The sequence below is a fragment of the Macrotis lagotis genome, chromosome X (genome assembly GCF_037893015.1).
Source record: "Macrotis lagotis isolate mMagLag1 chromosome X, bilby.v1.9.chrom.fasta, whole genome shotgun sequence".
Taxonomy (NCBI): Eukaryota; Metazoa; Chordata; class Mammalia; order Peramelemorphia; family Peramelidae; genus Macrotis; species Macrotis lagotis.
Genome location: NC_133666.1, coordinates 173358019 through 173382369, shown reverse-complemented (window position 1 = coordinate 173382369; position 24351 = coordinate 173358019). Strand labels below are relative to the sequence as shown.

Below are 24351 nucleotides of genomic sequence, written 5' to 3'. Positions count from 1 at the left end.
ACATTCAGATCCTGATCCCAGTCTAGGCCCCCCCATAGAACAACAGGGCCCCCCCACCTCGGCCCTGTGGCAGAGGGGGGCGCTTATGGTCATTCACAGACCAGGAGGGAGGACAGAGCCTCACACACTGAGACCCTTGTGGGAGTGTCCCAAAATCTCAGGAAGCACCCCAAAACCAGGCCCAGGCTGGGAAAATGAGCAAGCAGAGAAATAAGAGGAAGACTATTGAGAAATATTTTGCAAATGAGCCCAAGAAGGATCAAAATACTCAGTCTGAAGATGAGGAAGCACAAGCTCCTGCATCTAAAGACTCCAAGAAAAACAGAAATTGGGCTCAGGCTATGACAGAGCTCAAAAAAGACTTTGAAAATCAAATGAGGGAGTTGGAAGAAAAACTGGGAAAAGAAAGGAGAGAGATGCAGGAAAAACATGAAAATGAAGTCAGCAGCTTAGTCAAGGAAATCCAAAAAAATGCTGAAGAAAATAGCATGCTAAAAACCAGCTTAGGTCAAATGGATAAAACAGTTCAAAAAGTTATTGAGGAGAAGAATGCTTTAAAAAGCAGAACTGGCCAGATGGAAAAAGAGATAAGAAAGTTCTCTGAGGAAAACAAATCCTTCAGACAAAGAATAGAACTCAGGGAGATTGATGAACTTACGAGAAATCAGGACTCAATACTTCAAAACTAAAAGAATGAAAAATTAGAAGAAAATGTGAAACATCTCGTTGAAAAAACAACTGATATGGAAAACAGACTTAGGAAAGATAATTTAAAAATTATTGGAATACCTGAAAGTCATGATCAGGAAAAGAGCCTTGACATCATTTTCAAAGAATTACTACAGGAAAATTGCCCTGCTATCCTAGAAGCAGAGGGCAAAATAGAAATGGAGAGAATCCACCGTTCCCCCCCAAGAAAGAGATCCCAAAAAACCAACCCCCAGGAATATTATAGTCAAGTTCCAGAACTCCAAGTTAAAGAGAAAATATTACAAGCAGCCAGAAGGAGACAATTCAAATATTGTGGAGCTGCAGTCAGGATCTCACAGGACTTAGCAGCAGCTACATTAAAAGCTCATAGGGCTTGGAATATAATATACTGGAAGGAAAAAGAGCTTAGAATGCAACCAAGCAAAACTGAATGTCCTCTTCCAGGGAAAAAGATGGACTTTCAATGAACCAGGGGAATTTCAAGTGTTCCTTTTGGAATGGCCAGAGCTGAACAGAAGGTTTGATCTTCAAATACAGGACTCAGGTGAAGCACAGAGATTGGAGGAGAAGGGGAAAATATGAGGGACTTAATGATGATGAACTGCATGTATTCCTGTATAAAAAAATGACACTGATAATACTCATATGAACCTTGTCAGTTAAGCTAGCAGGTAGAGGGAGCTTTTCTAGTTGAAGCACAGGAGAAAGCTGAATTCGAAGATAAAATATGGTGTAAAAATGGAGTCAATAGGGAAAAAGGGAAATGGAATGGGAGAAAGAAAAAGGAGAGGGGGAATAGTACAAGATATTTAACATAATTGTTTTTTATTACAATGAGCTATTGAAATGATATGGAAGGGGGGGAGGCAAGGGAGAATGAGGGAACCTTTGCTCTCATCAGAGATGGCTAGGAGAGGAAACAGCAAATATACTCTATGGGGTATAGACATCTGGAGTAAGAAGGGAGGGGGGGGCAGGGGGAAGGGGTGAGGATGTGAGTGATGGAGGAGAGGATGGACCATGGGGGGAGAGTGGTCAGATATAACACATTTTCTTTTTTACTTCTTGCAAGGGGCTGGGATTGGATGGCCTGCCCAGGACCATAAGGCAATGTAGATTCTGGGCCTAAGGGGTGGTATGGGGGCTCAGGGCTTCTTGGCCCCAGGACCAGGGAATCTGTCTGCTGTGCCACTCAGCGACCCTACAGCAGAGTCAGAGTGAAAGGAGAGAGAAAATATAGTACATGGTAGTGGAGAAATAAGAAAGGAGGGAGTTGCGATCAGCAATGGCAACGTTGGAAAAATATGGAAGTAACTTTTGTGATGGACTTATAAAGAATGTGATCCACCCATGACAGAATTGTTGGTGTTGGAACAAAGACTGAAGCACATTTTTTGTTATTATTATTTGGGGGAGGGTGCAGGGCAAGTGGGGCTGGGTGGCCTGCCTGGGGCTACATAGCAGGGGGATCTTTGGGTGTCTGGGGCCGGATTTGGACCCAGGTGCTCCTGGCTCAAGGACCAATGCTCTGTCTGCCACCCAACCACCCCCTACTATTATTACTATTTTATTTTATTTTGGGTCTTTTTTTTTCTTCTTTTTGGTTTTTGCAGGGCAGTGGGTATTAGGTGGCTTGCATGTCACATGGCTGGGCGATTATTGGCTTTACGAGGCTGGATATGGACTCGGGTGCTCGTGGCTCCAGGGCTGGTTCTTCGTCCATTGCGCCACCTGGCCATACCTACAATTATTGCTATTATTTTTTTAATTTTAATTTTTTTTCTCTCCCCTTTACTTTTTTCTCCCAAGCAAGTCTATCTATATTCATGGGGGGAGGGGTATTTTGTTTACTTGTAAACAAGAATATTTTATTAATGTAAAAAAACATTTGTACAAAATGAGAATAAAAAATAAATTAAAAAAATAAAAATAAAAAGGATTTTTTTTTTAATCACTGTAATTTCCTTTCCTAAGAGGGGTTATCCCATGTAAAAATTTTTTGTTATTGAGTCATTTCAGTCATATCCAACTCTTTGAGATCCCATTTGTGATTTACTTGGCAAAGATGGTAAAACAATTTGCCATTTCCTTCTCCAGTTTATTTAATGGATGAAAAACTGAGGCAAGCAGGTAAGTGACCTGTTCAGAATCACACAGCTTGTAATTAATTGAGGTTAAATTTGAATTCAGGTCCTCTTTTTTCCTAGAATTGGTTTAACTACTGTGCCCACCAAGCTGACTCATATAATAAATAGTATTTTTTTTAAAAGAGGAAAAATATCTACAAATCAGATCAATTTAACAAAAAATTCTGAAAATATATACAATGTACAACCCTGTGAACTCACCTGTGCAAAGGTTTTTAAGGGTATGGAGCATCTTCTCTTATCTCTTCTTTCCAGTCAGGTTTGTTCTTTATGCAATGTTAGCTTTTGATCTATATATGATTGCTCTTTCCATTAATGTTGTTAAATCATTGCATCTATTGTTTTCTTGCCTCTGTTTGTTACACTCTGCATGAGTTCCTAAATTCTTATACTTCTTATATTCATCACATTTGTCATTTCTTACAGCACAGTTAATATCCCATTATATCCATGTACCACAATCTGTTTAGCCATTTCTCAATTGACATCTACTTTGTTTCTAATTCTTTGCAATCATAAAAGAGCTGCTATAAATATTCTGTAGTACATGGGGAGCTTTTGTTCTTATCAATGGCTTCCTTAGGGTATAAATCCAATAATGGAGCTTCAAAGGGACTAACAGAAAATTTACTCACTTTATTTGCAAAATTCCAAATTGGTGGGCATCTACTTTATTTTCAATACTTTGCTAACAGAAAAAATGTTTCTTCAAATATTTTGATGTATATGGGGACCTTTTTCTTATCAGTGGCCTCCTTCAGGCATACATCTTATTTTATTCCTCACCCTTCCCATTACATGCAAAAACAAGTTTCAACATTCACATCCAAAACCATGAGTTCCAACTTCTCTTCCTTCCTCCCACCCCACTCCCCCTCATTGAGAAAAGCAAACTACTTGATATAGATTAAAAATGTGTAGGCATAAAAACATTACCACGATGGTCATGTTGTAAAAATAAATATACCCCCCCCCAAAAAATAACTCTCAAGAAAAATAAAGTAAAAAAAAAGTCTGTTTCCTGACACCATCAATTCTGTCTTTGGAATGGATAGTATCCTCTAATCATAAATCCTTCAGAAGGGGCAGCTAGGTGGCACAGTGGATAGAACACCAGCCCTGGAGTCAAATCTGGCCTCAGATGCCTTGTAAAAATAAAAAAAAATAAGTCCTTCAGAATTATCTTGGGTCACAGTGTTGCTGGGAAAAGGTAGGTCATTCACAACTGATCTTCCTACAACCTTGCTGTTACTTTGTATACATATAGTACATTTCCCATTGCATCTGCTCATTAAGTTTTTTTCTGAGAACATCCTGTCCATCCTTTCCCATAACAGAATAGCATTTACCTCAATCAAATGACACAATTTGTTGTCAGTCTCCAACCAATGGGCATTCCCTCAATCTCCAACTCCCAGCCACCAGAAAATTGCTACAGTAAATATCCCTATACATATAAGTTCTTTTCTTCCTGTATTTCATCTCTTCTGGATTATAGACCCAGCAGTGGCACTACTAGGCCAAAGGGTAGGCAAGATATTATAGTCCTTTAGGCATAGTTCCAAATTGCTCTTCAGAATTATTGAATCATTTCACAACTCCTCAACAGTGAATCAATATCTTAATTTGCCCACATTCCTTCCAACATTTCTCATTTTCTCCTTCTGTCCTATGAGTCAATCCAATAGGCATAAAGTAGTACCTCAGAATTGTTTCAACCTGCATTTCTCCTATCAGTAGTAAGTGTGTGGTATAAAAATCCACTTAAAAAAATATGGAGACTCCTCTGAGCAAAAAGGGAAGTTTATTTTGGCTTTTCTCCAGAAAAGGGCACACTCCAAGTCTCACAAAGATAGTGAAGATCAAGGAGCTGCCCCGAGGTGATTGTCGAGCAAGATTATATGGCCTAGCACGATCACCCCCCCCCCTTCCAATCTGATTGGTTAAGGTTTTCAGAGTTACAATTTTTATGCAAAAAAATCTACCCAGCAACAAAGAGAAGAATAAAAGGTTTTCATAGACTATGACCTCACCATCCAGATGGTTGAAGGTATCAGAAGAAGATTTCTAATGACCTTCTGTTAAATTAATTAATGTCTGAGTTTGCAAGGTCTTCTTAGTTTAGCATGTAACCAAACAAGAGAAGGCAGGCTACTGTTCTCACAGTCCATTATCAAATAGGTGGCTAACTAAGCCTGCAAGGTCTCTTCTCTGGAAGTATTCCACTATTTCCCTCCCTAACAGAATCAATGCAAGTTCTTGCTGGAAATAATCCACTGTTTTACTCCCTAGCAGAATCGGGAGGGTGTCTGACTGGGAATGCAAGGCCACTCTCCCTCTTCTAAAAATAGTCTAAGGGGTAATAGTTTGTCTTTGTTTTAAAGATTTTTAACACTGAGAGGACTTCACTAGGAATGTTAAATCTTAAGAGGGAATATTCAACTCATAAGTTAGGTCATTTTAAAAAAATGATTAAAAATTTATTTCATCTGAAAACTGTTCATATCTCTTAATTATTTATCAATTGAGAAATTACTTTCATTTTTTATAACTTTGACTCAGTTCTCTGAGAAATTCTCTCTCCCCTTTCACCCTTTCTCTTCTCTAAAGTATTTTGTATCTGACTACTTTCTCCCACAATCTTGCCTCCATTCTATCACCTACCTCTCTCCTCTCCACTCCCTTTCTCCCTTCCCTTTTGACTCTTACTTTCCTCTATGGCAAAATAGGTTTCTATAACCAATTGAATGTGTATGGTATTCCCTCTCTGAGCCAATTCCAATGAGAGTAAGGCTCACTCTCTCCGCCTCACCTTGCCCTTCTTCTACTCCACTGAAAAGTTTTTTATTGCTTCTTTTATGTGAAATAACTTACCCTATTCTATCTTTCCTTTCCCTTTCTCCTAGTATATTCCCCTTATCCATTAACTCCACCTTTTTAATTATATCTTCAAATTCAACTCTCATCAGTGCCTTGGCTATATATGCTTCTTCTAACTATCCTAATAAATGAATTATCAGTATCATCTTCCTATGCAGGAATATAAGCAGTTCAACATCTTTAAGTCCCTTTCTGTTTACCTTTTTTGTGCTTCACTTGAGTCTTACATTTGAAGATAAAGTTTTCTGTTCAGCTCTAGTCATTTCATCAGCAAAGTTTGAAAGTTCCCTATTGAATATCCATCTTTTCTCCCTAAAGAATATGTTCACTTTTGCTGTGTAGTTGATTCTTGACTATAATTGAAGCTATTTTGTCTTCCAGAATATCATATTCAAGACCTATGATCCCTTAATGTAGAAGCTGTTAAATCTTATGTTATCCTGTGGCTGTACAATATTTGAATTGTTTCTTTCTGATTGCATGAAATATTTTATCCTTTACTTGGGAGTTCTGAAACTTGGCTATAATATTCCTCACAGTTTTCATTTTAGGATTTCTTTCAGGAGGTGATCAGTGAATTCTTTCAATTTATTCTCCACTTCTAGACTATCAGGACAGTTTTCCCCTCATACCATATTTCCCCATGTATAAAATGCTCCCATGTATAACATGTACCTTAATTTGGGGGCCCAAAATTTGAAAAAATATATTATATAAAGTTACTAAATTCAAGTTTTATTCATCATGAAATTGAAGAACCTTCTGCTCATAGCTTTCAGGCATCTTTTGGGCAAGTCTGACCTGTACACGTGCTTAGGCCATTCCATTTCATGAACCTGAAGCACCAATGTGTCCTGCTTTGAAATCAGTAACTAGTTTTTCATCAGCAATTCTTTTTGCCTCATGCTGAACCATCTTTGTGTACACTGGAATTCCACTTGCCCTTTGCTCTTCAATGCATATCTTCAGTTCCCTCTCTAACTCAGGTCTTTTGGCTGACTTGCCTCTCATGGCCTTCTGCCATGTGTGGTGTTTTTCATTGGGTTTCTTCTTCACGTAGCCAGTCTCGATTGTTTTCTCAGTTGGAGGAGGACCAAACTTATGTTCAGCAGCATGATTACCATTCACTTTTGCAAACTGCATCACTTTGAACTTGAATTCAGCACTGTAGGAAAATCTCTTCTGAGACATTTCTGGGCAGAATGTGGCAAAACATAACCTAATATACTGGTAACAAATGCAAAACAATGAGTACAAAGATAACAAACATGAAAAAGTGGGGAATGCAAGTAAAAAATCTACACCACTGTATAAGACAGTCCCAATTTTTAGACCTCAGATTTTTCAAAAAAGGGTGTATCTTATACTTGGTAAAATATGGTAATTTCTTGAAAAATGACATCTTTTTTTGGTTATGACTTCCAGATAGTCCAAAAAATTTTTAAATGTATGCTGGATCTATTTTCCAGATCAATTATTTTTTCAATGAGATATAGTTCACATTTTATTGTAGTTTTTCATTCTTTTGGATTTTTAAATTATTTCTTGATTTTTCACAAAGTGATCATCTTGTTTTTGCTCACTTCCATATTTTAAAGAATTATCTCCTTCAGTGAAATTTTGTATCTTTTTTTTCCATTTGGCCAATTCTGCTTTTTAAGGCATTCTTCTCCTCATTGATCATTTGGACCACTTTTTCCACTTGACCAGTCTGGTTTTTAAAATGTTATTTTCTTCAGTATCTTTTATATCTCCTTCATCAAGCTGCTGACTCTGTTTTCATGTTTTTTCCCACATTGCTCTCATTTCTCTTCCCAATTTTTCTCTATCTCCCTTAGTTGATTTTCAAAATCCTTTTTGAACTCTTCTGTGGCCTGAGATCAATTCATATTTTTCTTGGAGACTTTGGATGCAGAAGCTTTGACTTTGTTATCTTCTTCCAAATGTGTATTTTAATCTTCCATATGATCAAAGTTATTGTCTAAGTCATATTTTGTTTCTTCTGATGTTTGCTCATTTCCCCAATACATGACTTTAACTCTTTGTTAAGGTGAGGCTCTGCTTCCAGGGTAGAGGACACACTTTCCAAACTTTTAAGAGTTTTTACAGCTGTTTACAAGTCTATGCTCTGGTCTGTGGGTGACTACTCCCCTGTGTCCTGGGACCGTGAAGATAGTCCCTGTTCCTTTAAGGTAGTAAACTCTGTTTTGCTTTTTCCTGAGACTGGATCCTGGATCCAAGTATAGGCAAAGCAACAGATTCTTGCCTCAAGGATAGCATAGAGACCCCTGAAATCTCCCCCACCCCACTACTGTTCATAAGCTAAGAGCTCCATTAGTGATTCCAGGCCTGCTTCTGGTCCATTGGAATTGGGTCTGTACTGTTGCCTGGGCTCCACTCTCACCCTAGTGTGGCAGAGTTTTCCAGCCAAGTTGTCCTTCTTAATTCCTGGGCTGAGAGATCAGGAAATTGCCTCTGCTTCCACTGTTCCAGGTGCCTGCAGTCTGTTCCTGAATGACTGGGACAGGTTTCCTTCAGTGCAACCTGGTCTACACTTCAGGTCCTTTCTTATCCCAATGTAACAGACCCTTCCCATGGATCTTCCAAGTTGTCTTGGACTGGAAAATTGTTTCATCTGGTCTTTTTGTGGGTTCTACCACTTCAGAATTTGGTCAAAGTCATTATTTAAAGGTGTTTGGAGTGGTTTAGGGGAGAGCTCCAGTGAGTCTCTGTATTTACTGCACCGTCTTGTTCTGTGCCCCCCATATCTCCAGATAGACATCTAAAAATGGAATTTCTGCATCAAAAGAATGGACATTTAGTCACTTGCATAATGCTGATTAGCTTTCCAAAATGTTTGTATTTCACCAACATAAGTATTAGTATGCCTATCTTCCACAATTTCTCCACATTGACTTTTGCCACTTTTGTATCTTTGCTAGTTTACAAGGTGTGGGATAAAAGCTCAGGATTTTTTGATTTCTATTTCTTTTATAATTGGTAGAAGACACTTTAACTATAATATTAGCTGTTCTCAGTTATATTTTCCCCTCTAAATCCACATACTAACTCTCATTTCATGACTGATAGAAGTCAAGTTTTCCATTGTTCCAATGTTGCATTCCCTTTGAAAAAAATTTTAATCATTTCCCAGATGAATTGAAGTTTGAGCATTAATTGAAGTTCAAACAAATTTTTATTGTACTCAAAGACCTGAGAAAACCTGGGAACAAGATCAGGTAACCCATAATTTCTAGAACTTTCTAACCTGACTGAAATTGTTCTGAATTAAATACAAGGAAAATACCGTATCAAATTTATACAGTTATGAATATACTTGACTTTTCTACAGGGTTCATTTTGATATGGCAACAGTTTGCCACTAGAACCAAGCATTTGTTTTGAGGTTATTAACCTATTTTGGGCCATGAATTCCTTGGATAGTCTGGTGAAATTATGAACCTTTTCAGAATGATGTCTTTAAATGTATAAAGTAAACTTACATAAGATTACAAAGAAAACCAATTGTGTCAAAATACAAATGTAAAAATATTTTTAAAACCAAGTTCAGGGACAGTAAAGGCAGACAGTTGGTGAGCTCTCCCCAAATCACTTCAAATACCTTAAAAATAATAACTCTAAACAAATCTAGAGTGGCAAAATGCATAAAAAACTGAATGAAACAATTTTTTTCAGTCTAAGACAAGCTGGAAGATTGACAAGAAGGGCCTATTACATAGAGGTGAGATAGTAGGCAGTGCAGAATGAGCCATGCTAGAACAAACCAGCAATCCAACAATCCAGGAACAGAGAGTAGGTTGTCTGGATCAGTGACAATGCTGGCAGTTTCCAGAGCTTTAAGTCCAGTGGCTGCCAAGGACAACTGGGAAGTTTAGTAGGAAAAGTCTGTGGCACCCGGGTGAGAGTGGAGCACAGTTCAGTGTAACCCAGGAGTGGTCCTTGGGAAGCATTGAATCAGAAGCAGCAGCTACTTCTGGAGCTCTGGGTCCACAGATGAGAAGGTCAGAAGGAGTTTACAGGGTTCTCTTTACTATCACTGAGGCAGGAATCTGTTGCTTTGCCCATACTCAGTTCCAGGTTATAGTCTTGGGTCCCAATCCCAGGACAAGGAGCAGAAACACAACAGAGCTGACTGCCACAGCCAATCAGGGACCCTCCTCACAATTCCGGGGCTGAAAAGAATACTTGTGGTCACCCACAGACCAGAGCACAGGCCAGGAGGTAGTTAAAACCTCTCCATAGATGATCATACCTTGGAAGAATTGAAAACTTGCAGGTCCCTAGAAGTAGCTCTGAAAACAGCTGCAAAAACCACCAAAAATTTTGGAAAGTATGACCTCCATTCTGGAAATAGAGCCTTATCTTAACAAAGAGTTAAAATCAGATCATAGGCTGGGGAAATGAGCAAACAACAGAAAAAAATCTGACCACAGAAGATCAAAACACACACGCAGAAAAAAATAACAAAGTCAAAGTGTTCCATCCAAAGCTTCCAAGTGAAAGGATTTTGAAAATCAAGTAAGGGAGATGGAAGAAAAATTGATAAGAGAAATGAGAGTGATGTGGGAAAATCATTAAAACTAAGTCACCAGCTTAGTGAAGGAGACAAAAAAATACTGAACCAAATAATATCTTAAAAACCAGACTGCACATCTTATACCAAGATAAGATCAAAATGGATACAGGATTTAGACACAAAAAACAATATTATAAATGATCAAGGAGTAGTATACCTGTCAGATCTATGGAAAGGGAAGCAGTTTATGACCAAGGAAGAGATAGAGAACATTATTAAAAACAAAATAGATAATTTTGATTACATTAATTTAAAAAGCTTTTGCACAGACAAAATCACTATAACCAAGATCAAAAGAAATGTAGTAAATTGGGAAACAATTTTTACAATTAGTATTTTTGACAAAGGACTCATTTCTTTTCTTTTTTTTGCAAGGCAAATGGGGTTAAGTGGCTTGCCTAAGGCCACACAACTAGGTAATTATTAAATGTCTGAAGCCAGATTTGAACCCAAGTACTCCTGACTCCAGGACCAGTGCTCTGCACCACCTAGCCGCCCCAAAGGACTGATTTCTAAAATATACAGAGAACTGAGTCACATTTTCATAAAAACAAGCCATTCCCCATTTGACAAATGGTCAAAAGATATGCAAAGGCAATTTTACAGCTGAGGAAATCAAAGTAATCCATAGTCATATGAAAAATTGCCCTAAATCATTACTTATTAGAGAAATGCAAATTAAAACATCACTGAGGTACCACCTCACACCTCTCAGACTGGCCAACATGACCAGAAAGGACAATGATCAATGTTGGAAGGGATGTGGGAAATCTGGGACACTAATATGTTGTTGGGGGAACTGTGAACTCATCCAGCTCTTCTGGAGAACAGTTTGAAATTATGCCCAAAGGGCAACAAAAATGTGCATACCCTTTGATCCAGCAATGCCACTACTGGGTCTATAGCCTAAAGAGATTATGAAAAAGGGAGAAAACATCACTTGTATAAAAGTATTCATAGCAGCCCTGTTTGTGGCGGCAAAGAATTGGAAATTGAGTATACTTTATTTTTCCTTAAGGATATGATTTCTCTCTCATCACATTCAACTTAGATCAAGAAGGGAAGAGTATGAAAGAGAGTAGTCAGATGCAAAACACTTTTGAAGAGGTTACAGAGTGAAAGGAGAGAGAGAGTAGAATAAAATGGAGGGAAATAACAGTTAGCAATAGTAACTGTGGGAAAAAATATTGAGTCAAATTTCTCTGATAAAGGCATTGTTTCTCAATCATAGAGAACTGAGTCAAATTTATTAAAAAATAAGAGCTATTTTCCAATTGATAATAGATCAAAAGATGTGAATAGTTTTCAGATGAGGTTATCAATGCTCTCTATGGTCATTAAAAAAAGTTCTAACTAACGTTGATTGTTAGAATAGAAAAATTCTAATGTATTACCTTATACCTATTGGATTGACTAATAGAAAAAAAGATAAAATGACAAATGTTGAAGAGGATGTAGAATGAGACCTTAATGCACTATTGGAGGAGGTCCAGAATGATTCATCAATTCTGTAGAGCAATTTGGAACTATGCCTAAAGCAGGCTATAAAATCATGCCTACCCTTTAACAGAGTAATGCCACTACCGAGTCTAAATTCCAAAAGAGAGAAAAAGCTGGAATGAAAAGGACCTATATGAATAAGAATATTTATAGCTGCTCTTTTCTGGTGGCAAGGAACTTGGAATTGAGGAGATGCTCATCAGTTAGGGAATAGCTGCACAAATTGTCATATATTATTTTGATGGGATGCTATTCTGCTATAAGAAATGAACAAGATGCTCTTCGTAAAACCTGGAAAGACTTACATGAGCAGATGCAATGGGAAATGTATTATATACAAAATAACAGCATTATTGTAATATCCTCAGTTGTGAATAACTTAACCTTTTCTCAACAATGCTGTCACCGAAGACAACTCCGAAGGACTTATGATAAAGAATAGTAATCATCCCCAAAGATGGAGCTGATGGTATCTGAATACAGATTGAAGCATACTTTTTTTTTTTACTTTTTCTTGAGGTTTCTCTTTGGGGGGGGAGTGGGAGGGGCTATGTTTACTCTCACAACAAGACTATTATGGTAATGTTTTGCAAGACTACATATTTTTAACCTAGATCAAATGAGTTGTTTTCTCAATGAAGAAGAGTGGGGTGGGAAGAAGGGAAAGAATATGGATTTCAAAGTTTTAAATGTAACTGGGGAAAATACAAAAGGTAAACTAATCCTCCATTAAAAGTTAACTTTCCAAAGCCAGAAATTTCCAATCTTTTAGCTCTTCTCGGTTGAATTGCCAAGGAAAACACCCTAAAAGGCTATATTCAGAATTCAATATCCATTTATGAATACAATGCAACCCACATCATCTACAAGCACAGTAGCAAACATGACATGGGCCTTCTTTGAATGGGCTGGGAGAACCACAGCTTGAACTGACCTGTTCTAAAGAGAGAATATATCATATATAAGGGAATGGTAATAAGGATAATGAATTGATCCATAAGAAATGCAACTAACATATCCTTTATAGTCTTGGTTTTATCTTGCTCAATAAAGTGTACAAAACTGAAATCATTCATGATGGCTCAGCCCTCAGGTGGTGCTATGGAAATTTTTTATTTCCTTTTATTATTTGGGATTCAGGGACATTCTATTCCTGCAAGTTTTGGTTAACTAAATATCTCTTTTAATATTAACCTAAGCTAAACAAAAGCCTTCCCATGGTATGTAAAAATTTACTTGAGAATTTTAAGTCTTTATTAGAAAAGGAAGAATGTCAACTTTCCCTGACTTCTTGGTGACATGTAAATCTCCTCCTCAATCTATTTGTGAGCCCTCTAAATGTAATTTAATCTGTAACCTGACTTTACCTGTAGAGTTGTTTGGTGCATTTTTTTTTCCTTTGGGGAATGTATGAGATTATGATTCAACTTTTGTAATGTTGGAAGAAGTTTAAGATTATGAATCAATCATTTCTTTAATCATTCCCTAAGAGAAATGTAGAAGATTGCAATATGTAAATGAATGATTTCTCTGTCATTTTGATGTAATTTTACTTACAAGATGCCTTATCAAAATCCTCATAATCATTCGTGTTTTCACTGAAACTGGAACCTAAAATTGAGTATACTAATAAAACCTAGGCTTTCCCCTCACCCCTTAAAAATTAAGTTCATGGGTCCCAGATTAAGAATTTCAGGAAGACTACTATACTATTCAGGAAGTCTATACCATGAAGAGATGATGAAAAAGGGTAAAAACATCACTTGTACAAAAATATTCATAAGGGGTGGCTAGGTGGCACAATGGATAAAGCACCTGCCCTGAAGTCAGGAGTACCTGGGTTCAAATCCGGTCTCAGACACTTAATAATTACCTAGCTGTGTGGCCTTGGGCAAGCCACTTAACCCCATTTGCCTTGCAAAAACCTAAATATATATATTCATAGCAGCCCTGTTTGTGGTGGCAAAAAATTGGAAATCAAGTAAATGTCCTTCAGTTGGAGAATGGCTTAACAAACTGTGGTATATGTATGTCATGGAGCACTACTGTTCCATTAGAAACCAGGAGGGATGGGAATTCAGGGAAGCCTAGAGGGATTTGCATGAACTGATGCTGAGTGAGATGAGTAGAACCAGAAAAATATTGTTCACCCTAACAGCAACATGGGGGCAATGATCAATCCTGATGGACTTGCTCATTCCATCAGTGCAACAATCAAGGACAATTTGGGGCTGTATTCAGAGAAAGAACTGTGGAGTCTGAATAAAGACCAAGGACTATTACATTTAATTTGGAAGGAAAACTGATATCTTATTGTCTGATCTTGCTATCTCTTATACTTTATGTTTCTTCCTTAAGGATATGATTTCTCTCTCATCACATTCTGTTTGGATCAATGTGTACTATGGAAACAATGGCAAATTGCCTTCTGTGGGGGGTGGGGGGAGGGAAGTAAGATTAGGGGAAAAATTGTAAAATTCAAAATAAATAAAATCTTTAAAAAAAAGAATTTCAGGAAGCAATCGTGATCAATGTTGGAGGAGATGTGGAAATGTGGGACACTAATTAATTGTTGGTAGAGTTGTGAATTTATCCAACCTTTCTGTAGAGCAATTTGGAATTATACCCAAAGGGCATACCCATTGATCTAGCAATACCACTACAGAGTTTGTATCCTGAAGAGATCATGGAAAAAGGTAAAAATCCCATGTGTACAAAAATATTTATAGCAGTTCTTTTTGTAGTGGCAAAAAAATTGGAAATTGAGGGGATGCCCATCAAATTGTGGTATATATATATATATATATATATATATATATATATATATATATATATACACACATATGTGTGTGTGTGTGTGTGTGTGTGTGTGTGTGTGTGTGTGATGGGATACTATTGTTCTTTAAGAAATTATGAGGGGTGGGACTTCAGAAAAGCCTGGAAAGATTTCCATGAATTGATGATGATTGAGATGAGCAGAACCAGAAGAACATTATACACCCTACCAACATGGGGTGATGATCAATTTTGATGGACTTGCTCACTCCATCAGGGCAATAATCAAGGACAATCTTAGGGAATTTGGGATAGGGAATACCATCCATATCCAGAAAAGGAATTGTGGAATTTAAATGAAGACCAAATCTTATTATCTTCAAATTTTAAAAGTTGTCTTATGTAGTATGTAATTTTGTTATCTCTAATGTATTCTTTCTTCTTTTTGGATCTGATTCTTCTCTCACAACAGGTTCAATTTCAATTTCTGTTTAGCATAGTTACACATGTACAAACTATATGAGATTGTTTTCTATTGGGAGGAGGGGGAAAAGGAGGGAGGAAGAAAAATTATAAAACTCAAAATCTTGCAAAAACTGATTGGCAGAAACTATCGTTGTATGTAACTGGAAAAACAAATAAAATATTTATATAATAAAAAAGAATATTCTCTGAACACGGTGCTGATTTTACAATAAACTTGTTTCCAAATTCTGAGGAAAAAAAGAATTTCAGGAAGCTATTCCTTCCTGTCATTCTATTACTTTTTTTTACACAAACAGACAAACAAGGATAGAAGCATTTCCATGCAAGTTTGTATACTAACAGATATTTAGGCAATTAGGGCATTGGGCAAGAGAAGAATAGGTACTGTAAGTAACATAGAAATTTTTTTTCAGAATTTGCAATTTTGCAAAACAATGTACGTAGTACAATTTGCAATTAATTATGTGACTGAAGATGTGAAAGGGCACAGGGAAATAATGTAATCTTTCTCTCACTGGACTTAAAGGTGAAGCCCTTTGGGATCCCTTTGGGATCTACTATGTAAATCATCATGCATGCACAATGAGTATTGCCTTAGCTATTACTTGGGGGCCACCCCTGTGGCATACCCATTGGAGAAACCTGGTACTAAACCATTCCTCAAGCACCAACCTTGTCCCACCTACTGGAAAGGTATCTATAGACATCTGTTGAGGGCTTGACACTTCCGTCTTGCTTTTCTCCTTTCTGAACTCGTTCTCTGGCTGTCTCTAAGTCATACTCATATGGCCTGGCCATGTGGCTGGAACATATATGGCCCCAGCTCCCTATGACTAGATCTATATTGATCTAAGCTTCTCTATCCTTTCAGCGTGATTACTTTCCTGGCTTAAAACTACCCATGTGAACCCAACTCCAGGCTGGATCCATAGAGGTCTAAGCCCAGTCATCTCTCCATAGCTGTTTTCCTACTCCTTTTCCCCTTCCGCTCCCGGATTTTAGCCTCAACCTTTGTTATTCAGCCTGTATATTAGCTCATTGACTCTCCGGGTGAACTGTTAATTTATGAACTGTTTACAATCTATAATTCATATGAATTTTGCAGGATTGTGAATTTAAATATGAGTTTTTTCATATCTCTGGGATCAATTCATGAGTTTTTCACTTAAGTGAATCCTGATCTTTAAGCTCTTTCACTGAGGGAGTTGTGGTCCTTTCCTGTCTTCACACCACTGTGTGTGTAATGTGTCACTGATGATATGAAAGGCAAAATGAAAAGCAGCCTCTCTGCTCTAAGAGAGTTTCCATTCTGCCAAACATGACAATGAGGCTGTGTCTTTAGCATTGCTGTTCCTTGATAGGGTAATAAGATGCCATTACTTTTATGTTCATCTCATGGTTTTATTTACTTTCCTTCACATCAATTCAATTTATTTCAATTGTGGTATAATGGAAAGAGCACTTATAGTCAGAGACCTAATTTCAAATCTGGGTTCTGCCATCTGTAGCTATGTTACCTTAAACAAGTCACAATCCCTCTGAGTCTCAGAGGGATAAATATATAAATATAAAAATATTTAAATATATTTAAATATAAAAATATAAAATGGGGATATGAAACCTGTGCTACCTTCTTCCCAGAACTGTAGTGAGGATATACTGAAACAATGTTTGTAAAAGTGCTTTACAAATCATAAAATATCATAAAATTAATGTAAACTATCATTACATAGTTTATATAATATGTCAATTATTTATTAGATAAACTATTGTGTATTATTACATAGATGAATATAAATTATTATTATTAAATTATTTGGAGCTATAGGGAAGAAGGCAGAGTATAATGAAAAGAAGGCAGGGGTTCTGGGCTTAGGAAAGCTAAGGCTCAACCCCATTTGGAATCTGAGTTGTTCTAAGCAAGGCTTGACTTCTGTAATTGTCAGGCCCACTGGTAACAACAGCATTATTTTTTTTTCTTTCTGCATCTTTTAGGATGGTAGTGCTCCTTATGGAGCCAGATATGTCGGATCCATGGTAGCTGATGTTCACCGTACCCTGGTCTATGGAGGGATCTTCATGTACCCAGCAAATCAGAAGAGTCCAAAAGGGAAGGTAAACCCCAGATCTTTGTGTCCTTTTCAGTTTACCCTGACTTTTTGATAACTTTCATACATGTTTGCATCTCTGACAGAGAAAAGTCATAGGGAAATAAAAATAGTTAATACTCAACAGTGAATACCAAGATTCTGGAGTGGGGGTGTAGGGAGGGCAGAGAGGTGAACTGTGTCTAGAATGCTTTTCTCATCTACCTTCATATAGCTTAAGAAATTCTTCCTAAGCTTCAAGGTTAAACTCAGATGCTTGAGTGGAACAAGTTTTTACCTCCATTGATCCCTAGCAATCTGAAATGGTATTTCCTTCCCTGGCTGAGCATTTTTCTAAATAGCATTTGGTGGTGGTGTTGTTTAGTCATTCAGTTGTGTCCAATTCTTTGTAACCCTGCACATCATAGAATACCAATAATATTCAAGGGATTTTCCTGGCAAGAGTGATTTGCTATTTCCTTCTCCAATGGATTAAGGGATACAGAAGCTAAGTGACTTACTCAGTATCCCACAACTAGCAAGTCTGAGGCAGAATTAAATTCAGGTCTTTCTGCCTCTCTAGTAGCTAATAGCTGTTATTCACCAAATCCTGTGCTCTATCCACTGAACTATCTAGCTAACTCAGCACTTGGAGGGATCCTCTACCTTAGTCATGGCTCCCCTAGACAAGCTCCTTCAGGTTCATGGTAATCTAAGGGGCTCAAACTCATAAACCTGATCAAAATTATAAATCATTAAATAACCATTTTTTGGGGCTATTCAGAGTACTCAATCAATCCCAAGTAAATGATTTAGCAAAATAGCATAGTATAAGGAAGTGATAATAGGACATTTGCTCTATACAGCTGGAACATAATCTCCCAAAATAAGTACTCACCTAATAAACACACTGGAAAATGCACACATATACAGGATGTGTGCTGGACCCTATCTTCCCAGCCTTCTTATATTTCATGAACATTCATGCATTTTATAATCTAAGATGGCTTACTTATCATTTCTTGAACATCATATGCAACTCTCATATCTGTGTCTATTTATTAGATGTTCCATCCCCCTATACATAGAATGTTTTGCTTATTTCATAATTCAGTTCAGATCCCATCTTCTGCAAAATTCTTTTGCTGGTCTCCCTAGCTTCTACTGCCTTCCCCTCTGATGGTAAATTGAGTCATCCTTTGTGTCAAATGCCATCCAGACCTCAGTTATTAAATGGGCATGGCCTCTGACAAACAGAACTGTGAAAAACCTTAACTGAGAAAGACTAAGATCACCTGCAGTATCATGGGCCATCACCAGTAGCCTCGACCTTTGTATTGCCACTGAACTTTGATGACACTGAAGGACAGGGTGAGGCTGATGACTCTGCAAAATTGTGCTTCACTCTTATCTAATGTATGAGTGTCAAGGCATCACCTTTATGATGTTATTGGTTCTCAAAGGATGATCAACAACAGCTTGGTTGTTTTCATAGATACTAATGTTTTCTTCTACGCAGTCCTCCACTGGGCACAAGTTTGTGAAACTTCTCTCAGTTTCCAGTTTCTGGCTTAAACTGGAATGCTTAGCTAAGGTATTGCCTGTCCTCTATAAGAAGAAGAGTATGCTCTGCTAATAAATACACTTTTAGCTCAAAATCCAGAATCTTAAGCTATAGATAATTTATAAAAGCAAGGCTTTCACAGCCCAGCCCTTGGATTGTGAAAACACCTTTAGAAACTTTTCTCACCTACAAGGACAATCTATCAGTTCTTAGAGTCCTGAATATAAATATTTCCTTTCCAAAAGTAGATTCACCTATTCCAACTTGATACTCTTTGGAACACAGTCAGTTAAGCAATGATTATAAGCTCTAAGTTTGCACTTCCTTTGCACTAATGCCAGAGTGTATCCAAAGTCTTTTTCTGACTTAGAATAAGAAAATTATTGTAACTCCCTACCTAAAGACTAATTATGAAAATGCACCCATTTAGCATAATTTTTAAAATTGCTCTTTCAATAAACCACCAAGAACCATCTAGTTTTTAGTGAGCATTTCTGATTTGTTTTCTAAACTTCAAGATTTTTTTGGTCAGTCATGAAAATAGGGTGTAAATAAAAGCCTTTAGAATGACTGCTTGAGGGTAGGTATTCCTGTCTACCTCAGACTTTTATCTCTGATTTAATAACATTTATGTTGTAATTGTTTGTCCTTACTCTTGAAGAGGACCATGACATCAGGAAGGTGATGCCATGACTTGCAAATGACTGCATATGGCCTTGGCTTTTTTAAGCTAAGGTTTTTCCCAGGTTTTATTTTGGCTCCATTCAGTGATTAAGACTAGATAAGAAATTAAGCAAAGAATGGCCTCTTTTACCTGGTCAATTTAAAAAGAGTTTACTAAGTACTTGGTTCTGTGCTAAGCACTTTGACAATTATTATCTCATTTAATCCTCAGGACAACCCTGGGGAGTAAATGCTATCATTATTACAGTTTTACTGATGAGGAAACTGAGGCAAACAGATTAAGTGAATTGCCCAGGGTCACACAGTTATTAAATGGCTGAAATCAGATTTGAATTAATAATGATGACCTGGTACTCTACCCACTGTGCCTCTTTTTTCTACCTTTAATTCAAAAATATGATTCTCCTCAAACTTTTCAGGCTTTCAGTCTACAATTTTCAGATGATTTTACCATGATATTAAATCAGGCTAAATAAGGAGAAACATGTCATCTACAGAGTCACAATAGGAAAAAAGACCAAGAAGACAAAGAAGCTAGCTTCTTTTAAACCAGGGTCCATCTTTCTTCCCAGAAAAAAGGTTATTTTGCTTATTTTTGCAGTAAGATTTCGAACAAGAAAATCTTAATGCATTGGTCAAGATGACATTTTGCCAGGGAACTTGTTGCTCACTTCTGCATCCTAATTAGAAGGCAGATATCCCAAAAGGCATGAAGAGCAGAAGTCCTGAGTGCTATCATTTCTTCTCAGGTTGATTGGTCTCTGGACTAGTGGGGAATCTAAAGATATTTGAGATGAATGCCAACTGGCAGCTCCATCTCTCCCTGGGGCCGAATTTCAGGTAGTTCTCATAAAAAAGTTAAAGAGACAAAGAAGGTAGAACAATTTTAATTCTACTGTGTATTTTTAAAAAGATTCAGATTTTGCCATGTGTCATGGATGTGTTTTTCTACAGCTTCGTCTCCTTTATGAATGCAACCCAATGGCCTTCATCATTGAACAGGCAGGGGGCATAGCAACCACAGGCACTCAGCCAATATTGGAAGTGAAGCCAGAAACCATTCACCAGCGAGTCCCTCTCATTCTCGGGTCTCCAGATGATGTGCAGGAATATTTGGCTTGTGTTCAGAAACATCAGCAAAGTGGCCAAGATGGACGCTGACTCTACTTTGTTTCCATTCTGTTCTCAAAACCTACAAATTACCCAAAGTCCAGCACTGGCCTGAATGCATATTATCTGATGAAGATAACAAGGATAACTTGATATGTACATTGGAACAGAAAGATAATAAAAAAAACAAGAAATATCTTGATAGAAGATTAAAAATAAAATAAACAAGGTAGTTTTGTCTTGCTTTCTGTTGTGTCTGAGAAATAACAAGATTTGAAATACTACATTTGTTAACACACACACACACACACACACACACACACAGGCAAAAACAACAGCAACAGCTGGCAGCTATTCAATTACTGACAGGGATGAGAGCATTCTTAGATTTCACTACTATTGATTTTGAAATTTGAATCTGACCTACTATGTTGTGGCTGGATTTTTTTTCATACAAAATGAAAGAATATATGCATGTTTGTATTCATATGGATATATGCATATACACATATATTTTAAGTAGTCAATACATTCTCTTGTAAAACATCTGGTACAAAGGCATTATATAACCTTTTCTTCCAGGTTTTCCATATGAACAGCTTAGGACAAATTCTGAATGTGATATTTTTAAAGAGGTAGATAAGTAGTGCAGTGGATAGAGCACTAAGGCTGGAGTCAGGAAGATCTGAGTTCACATCTGACCTTAGCCACTTACTGTGTGACCCTGAGAAAGTCACTCAACCCAGTTTGCTTCAGTTTTCTCAACTATAAAATGAGCTGAAGAAGGAAATGGTAAACTATTCTAGTATCTTTACCAAGAAAAACCCCAATAGGGTTATGAAGAGTGGACATGACTGAACCACAAATAACATGTATTGACCTTGAGTGACCAATAAAATTTGACTTGAATGGCAGAGTCAGTCATTTTAAAAATGACTGCCTCTTTTTTCACTGCTTCTTGACCTCTCTCTTTTATATTCTAAATGTCATGTGGTGCAATGTAAAAGAGCTCACAACCTTCCAGCAGATGACTTTTTTCAAATCCTCACCCTCACCCTCACTACTTATGGAATCCTAGGCAAACCAATTAACTTCTCTGAGTTCTATTTTCCTCATGTATAAAAAAAGTTGTTGGTCTGGATGATTTCTTAGCTCTAAGTCTATGATCCTATGATTTGGATGAGTTGACCTTCAACTCAAATCTCAAGCACTCATGGGTCAAAAGAGAGGAAGCTGTTGTCCTTGAAATTATAGTTTGCTTGAACATGATTTCATAGGAGTTATAGCATCGAATTTATAAAAGTCATCTAAACTTCTGAGCCGAGGCTGAGCTGGAAAGGGACATAAGAGAACATCTAATCCAACCACCTCTTTTATAAAGTAGAAACCTGAGGCTCAGAGAAGTTACCCCCACATCACAGAGGAAGTAAGTGGCAGAGACAGGAATTGATTCCAAAATGAAGAATATTTTCCTATCCAATCTCATCATTACAAAGAGGAGAAAACTGAGGTGAAAGGACTTCCTCAAAGTCATATAAATAATAAAAAGCAGAGAGGGAATTTTTAATTCAGGCCCTCCAGCTCCAAATCCAGGATTTCCCCATTATATCATTCAATTTCTTTTTTTTTTTTAAATAAATTTTTGTCCATAATCTCTGTTATTCTTTCCCTCAGGCTGGGGCAACCTATTACAAAAATGTACAATAATGTAAAATAAATTGCTCCACTGACCATATTTTCCAAAAACATGCCTCAATCTGTACTCTGACTGGGGGTGAATGGCATATATACTTTATCATGAGTCTTTTGGAATTGTGTTTGGTCATTTTATTGAGAGAGTTTCCAAGTTTTTGAAAGTTGTTTATCTTTACAATATTGTTGTTATTGTATATTGTTTCCTGGTTCTATTTACTATACTCTTTATCAGTTCATATAAGTCATTTCAGTTTCTCTGAAACCATATCTTTCATTATTCCTTTTTCTTTTCTTTTTGATTTTTGCAAGGCAATGGGGTTAACTGACTTGCCCAAAGTCACATAGCTAAGTATAAAGTGTCTGAGTGGATTTGAACACACATCCTCCTGACTCAAGGGCCAGTGCTCCTGGCTGCCCGTTTTCATTAGTTCTTAAACACAATACCATTACATCACATTTAGAGGGCAACTAAATGACCTAGATAAAACACTGGCCCTAAAGTCTGCAACTTAGAACACTAATATTTAACCCTGAGCAAATTATTTAACTTGCTTGCCTCAGTTTCTTTGACTGTAAACTAGTACCTACCTCCCAGAATCAAATGAGATAATATTTTTAAAACATCTGGTACAAAGGCATTATATAAATGATAGTTGTCATATTTTAACTTGTTCAGTCATTCCTTAAATAATGAGTTCAGTTTCTAATTCTTTGCCACAAGAAGAGCTGCTATATTATGTTTGTATATTTTTGTAAGGGTTCTTTTTGTCTGATTTCCTAACGGGGGCATTCCAGGTTCAAAAATTTTGCACAATTTAATAACTTCTTGAACATAACTCCAAATTGCTTTCCAAACTGACTGTACCAATTCATACTTCCATCAACAGTGTGTTAATCTACCTGTTTTTCCCATTGTTATTCCAGGATTTGAAATTTTCCTTTTTTTGTCAACTTAATTTGATGAGTGTATAGAATTATTTTGATTTACATTTATCTAATTATTAGAGATTTAGAGCACCTTATATGATCATCGATAGCTTTGCATTTCTTCCTCTTAATATCATTTGATTTCTTTAATAACTTTCTTTCAAAGACCTCAGAAAATATTACATTTATAATCTTTTCACCTCTAGTATTTCATTTATTGGAACAATAGCTCAGAAGGGGGAAAAGATTCACTATCTCATTTCATAAACTGAGAAAACTGAAGTAAAGAATGTTTGAGTTAAATCACTTTACAATAATACCCAAGGTCCCAGTGAGTTAGTGAGAAATCAGATTTTCTAACTAATTATACTATGTTGCTTCTCTGTCATAATCATAAGACTTCATTCTTGGAAGACTGATAATCTGTTCAAAGACAATCTTCTTCTTGTAAACTAATCTGAAAGCGCATGACAGGATCCTGTGATGCAGTCACATTATAAAAGCTACTTGGAAAAAATAGCTTGGAGCAAAGGTTAGGGTATATTAGATAATTCATTGCAAATGTTTCTTTAAATTGGTGGTTTGTAATTTATGTCCATACTTTAGTATTAAATAAGATCAGTATTTTTTCATTTTACTTTTTGACCATATGGAATAATTTACATTGTGTCATAATCAATAAGAATTCATTTGCTTACTATCCTATGTCCTTCATAAATATCATGTTCTTTCTGTACCTGGCAGGAAAAAAATGATGTGGGAAGGGGGACAACGGGAGATATATCAGTGTAGAAGAAGCTACCAATGTTAGAAAATAAATTTTAAATGCCTCTTATGAATTAGCTAATATGTTTATATTATTTGTATAAATAAGCATATTATAATAATCACATTAAATTATAATATGTTTAAATTATAAATTAATAACGTGTTCAATTCCCTCTTAGATCAGCACTCATTGCTCCTCAGTGTTTTATTTTGCTGGTAGGAGTTGGAATAAACAAGAGGGTGTGTAGGAGTCTAAAACTTATAGGTGCATGCATCCCTTGCTCTTCTCAATTCAGACAAAACTCTATATAGATTTCTGAGTCTCCAAAGGAAATGACTCTATGCATCTTAAAGAAAAAGACAGGAAATGTTGCCAACATTACAAAACCATTATTTTCCCTTCAAACTTCTTTTCCCTTA

General features: G+C 36.8%; 1 protein-coding gene across 1 annotated transcript in view; it reads left to right on the top strand.

The window, feature by feature from the left end:
• The window catches only part of FBP2 (fructose-bisphosphatase 2), a 90184-nt gene extending 66197 nt beyond the window's left edge, over window positions 1–23987 (top strand). The window contains exons 6-7 of the mRNA XM_074200834.1: window positions 17092–17211; window positions 20386–23987. Of these exons, the coding sequence (XP_074056935.1) occupies window positions 17092–17211; window positions 20386–20592 (327 nt within the window). The 3' untranslated portion in view covers window positions 20593–23987. The remainder of the gene's footprint in view (window positions 1–17091; window positions 17212–20385) is intronic.
• Window positions 23988–24351: the final 364 nt, after the last annotated feature.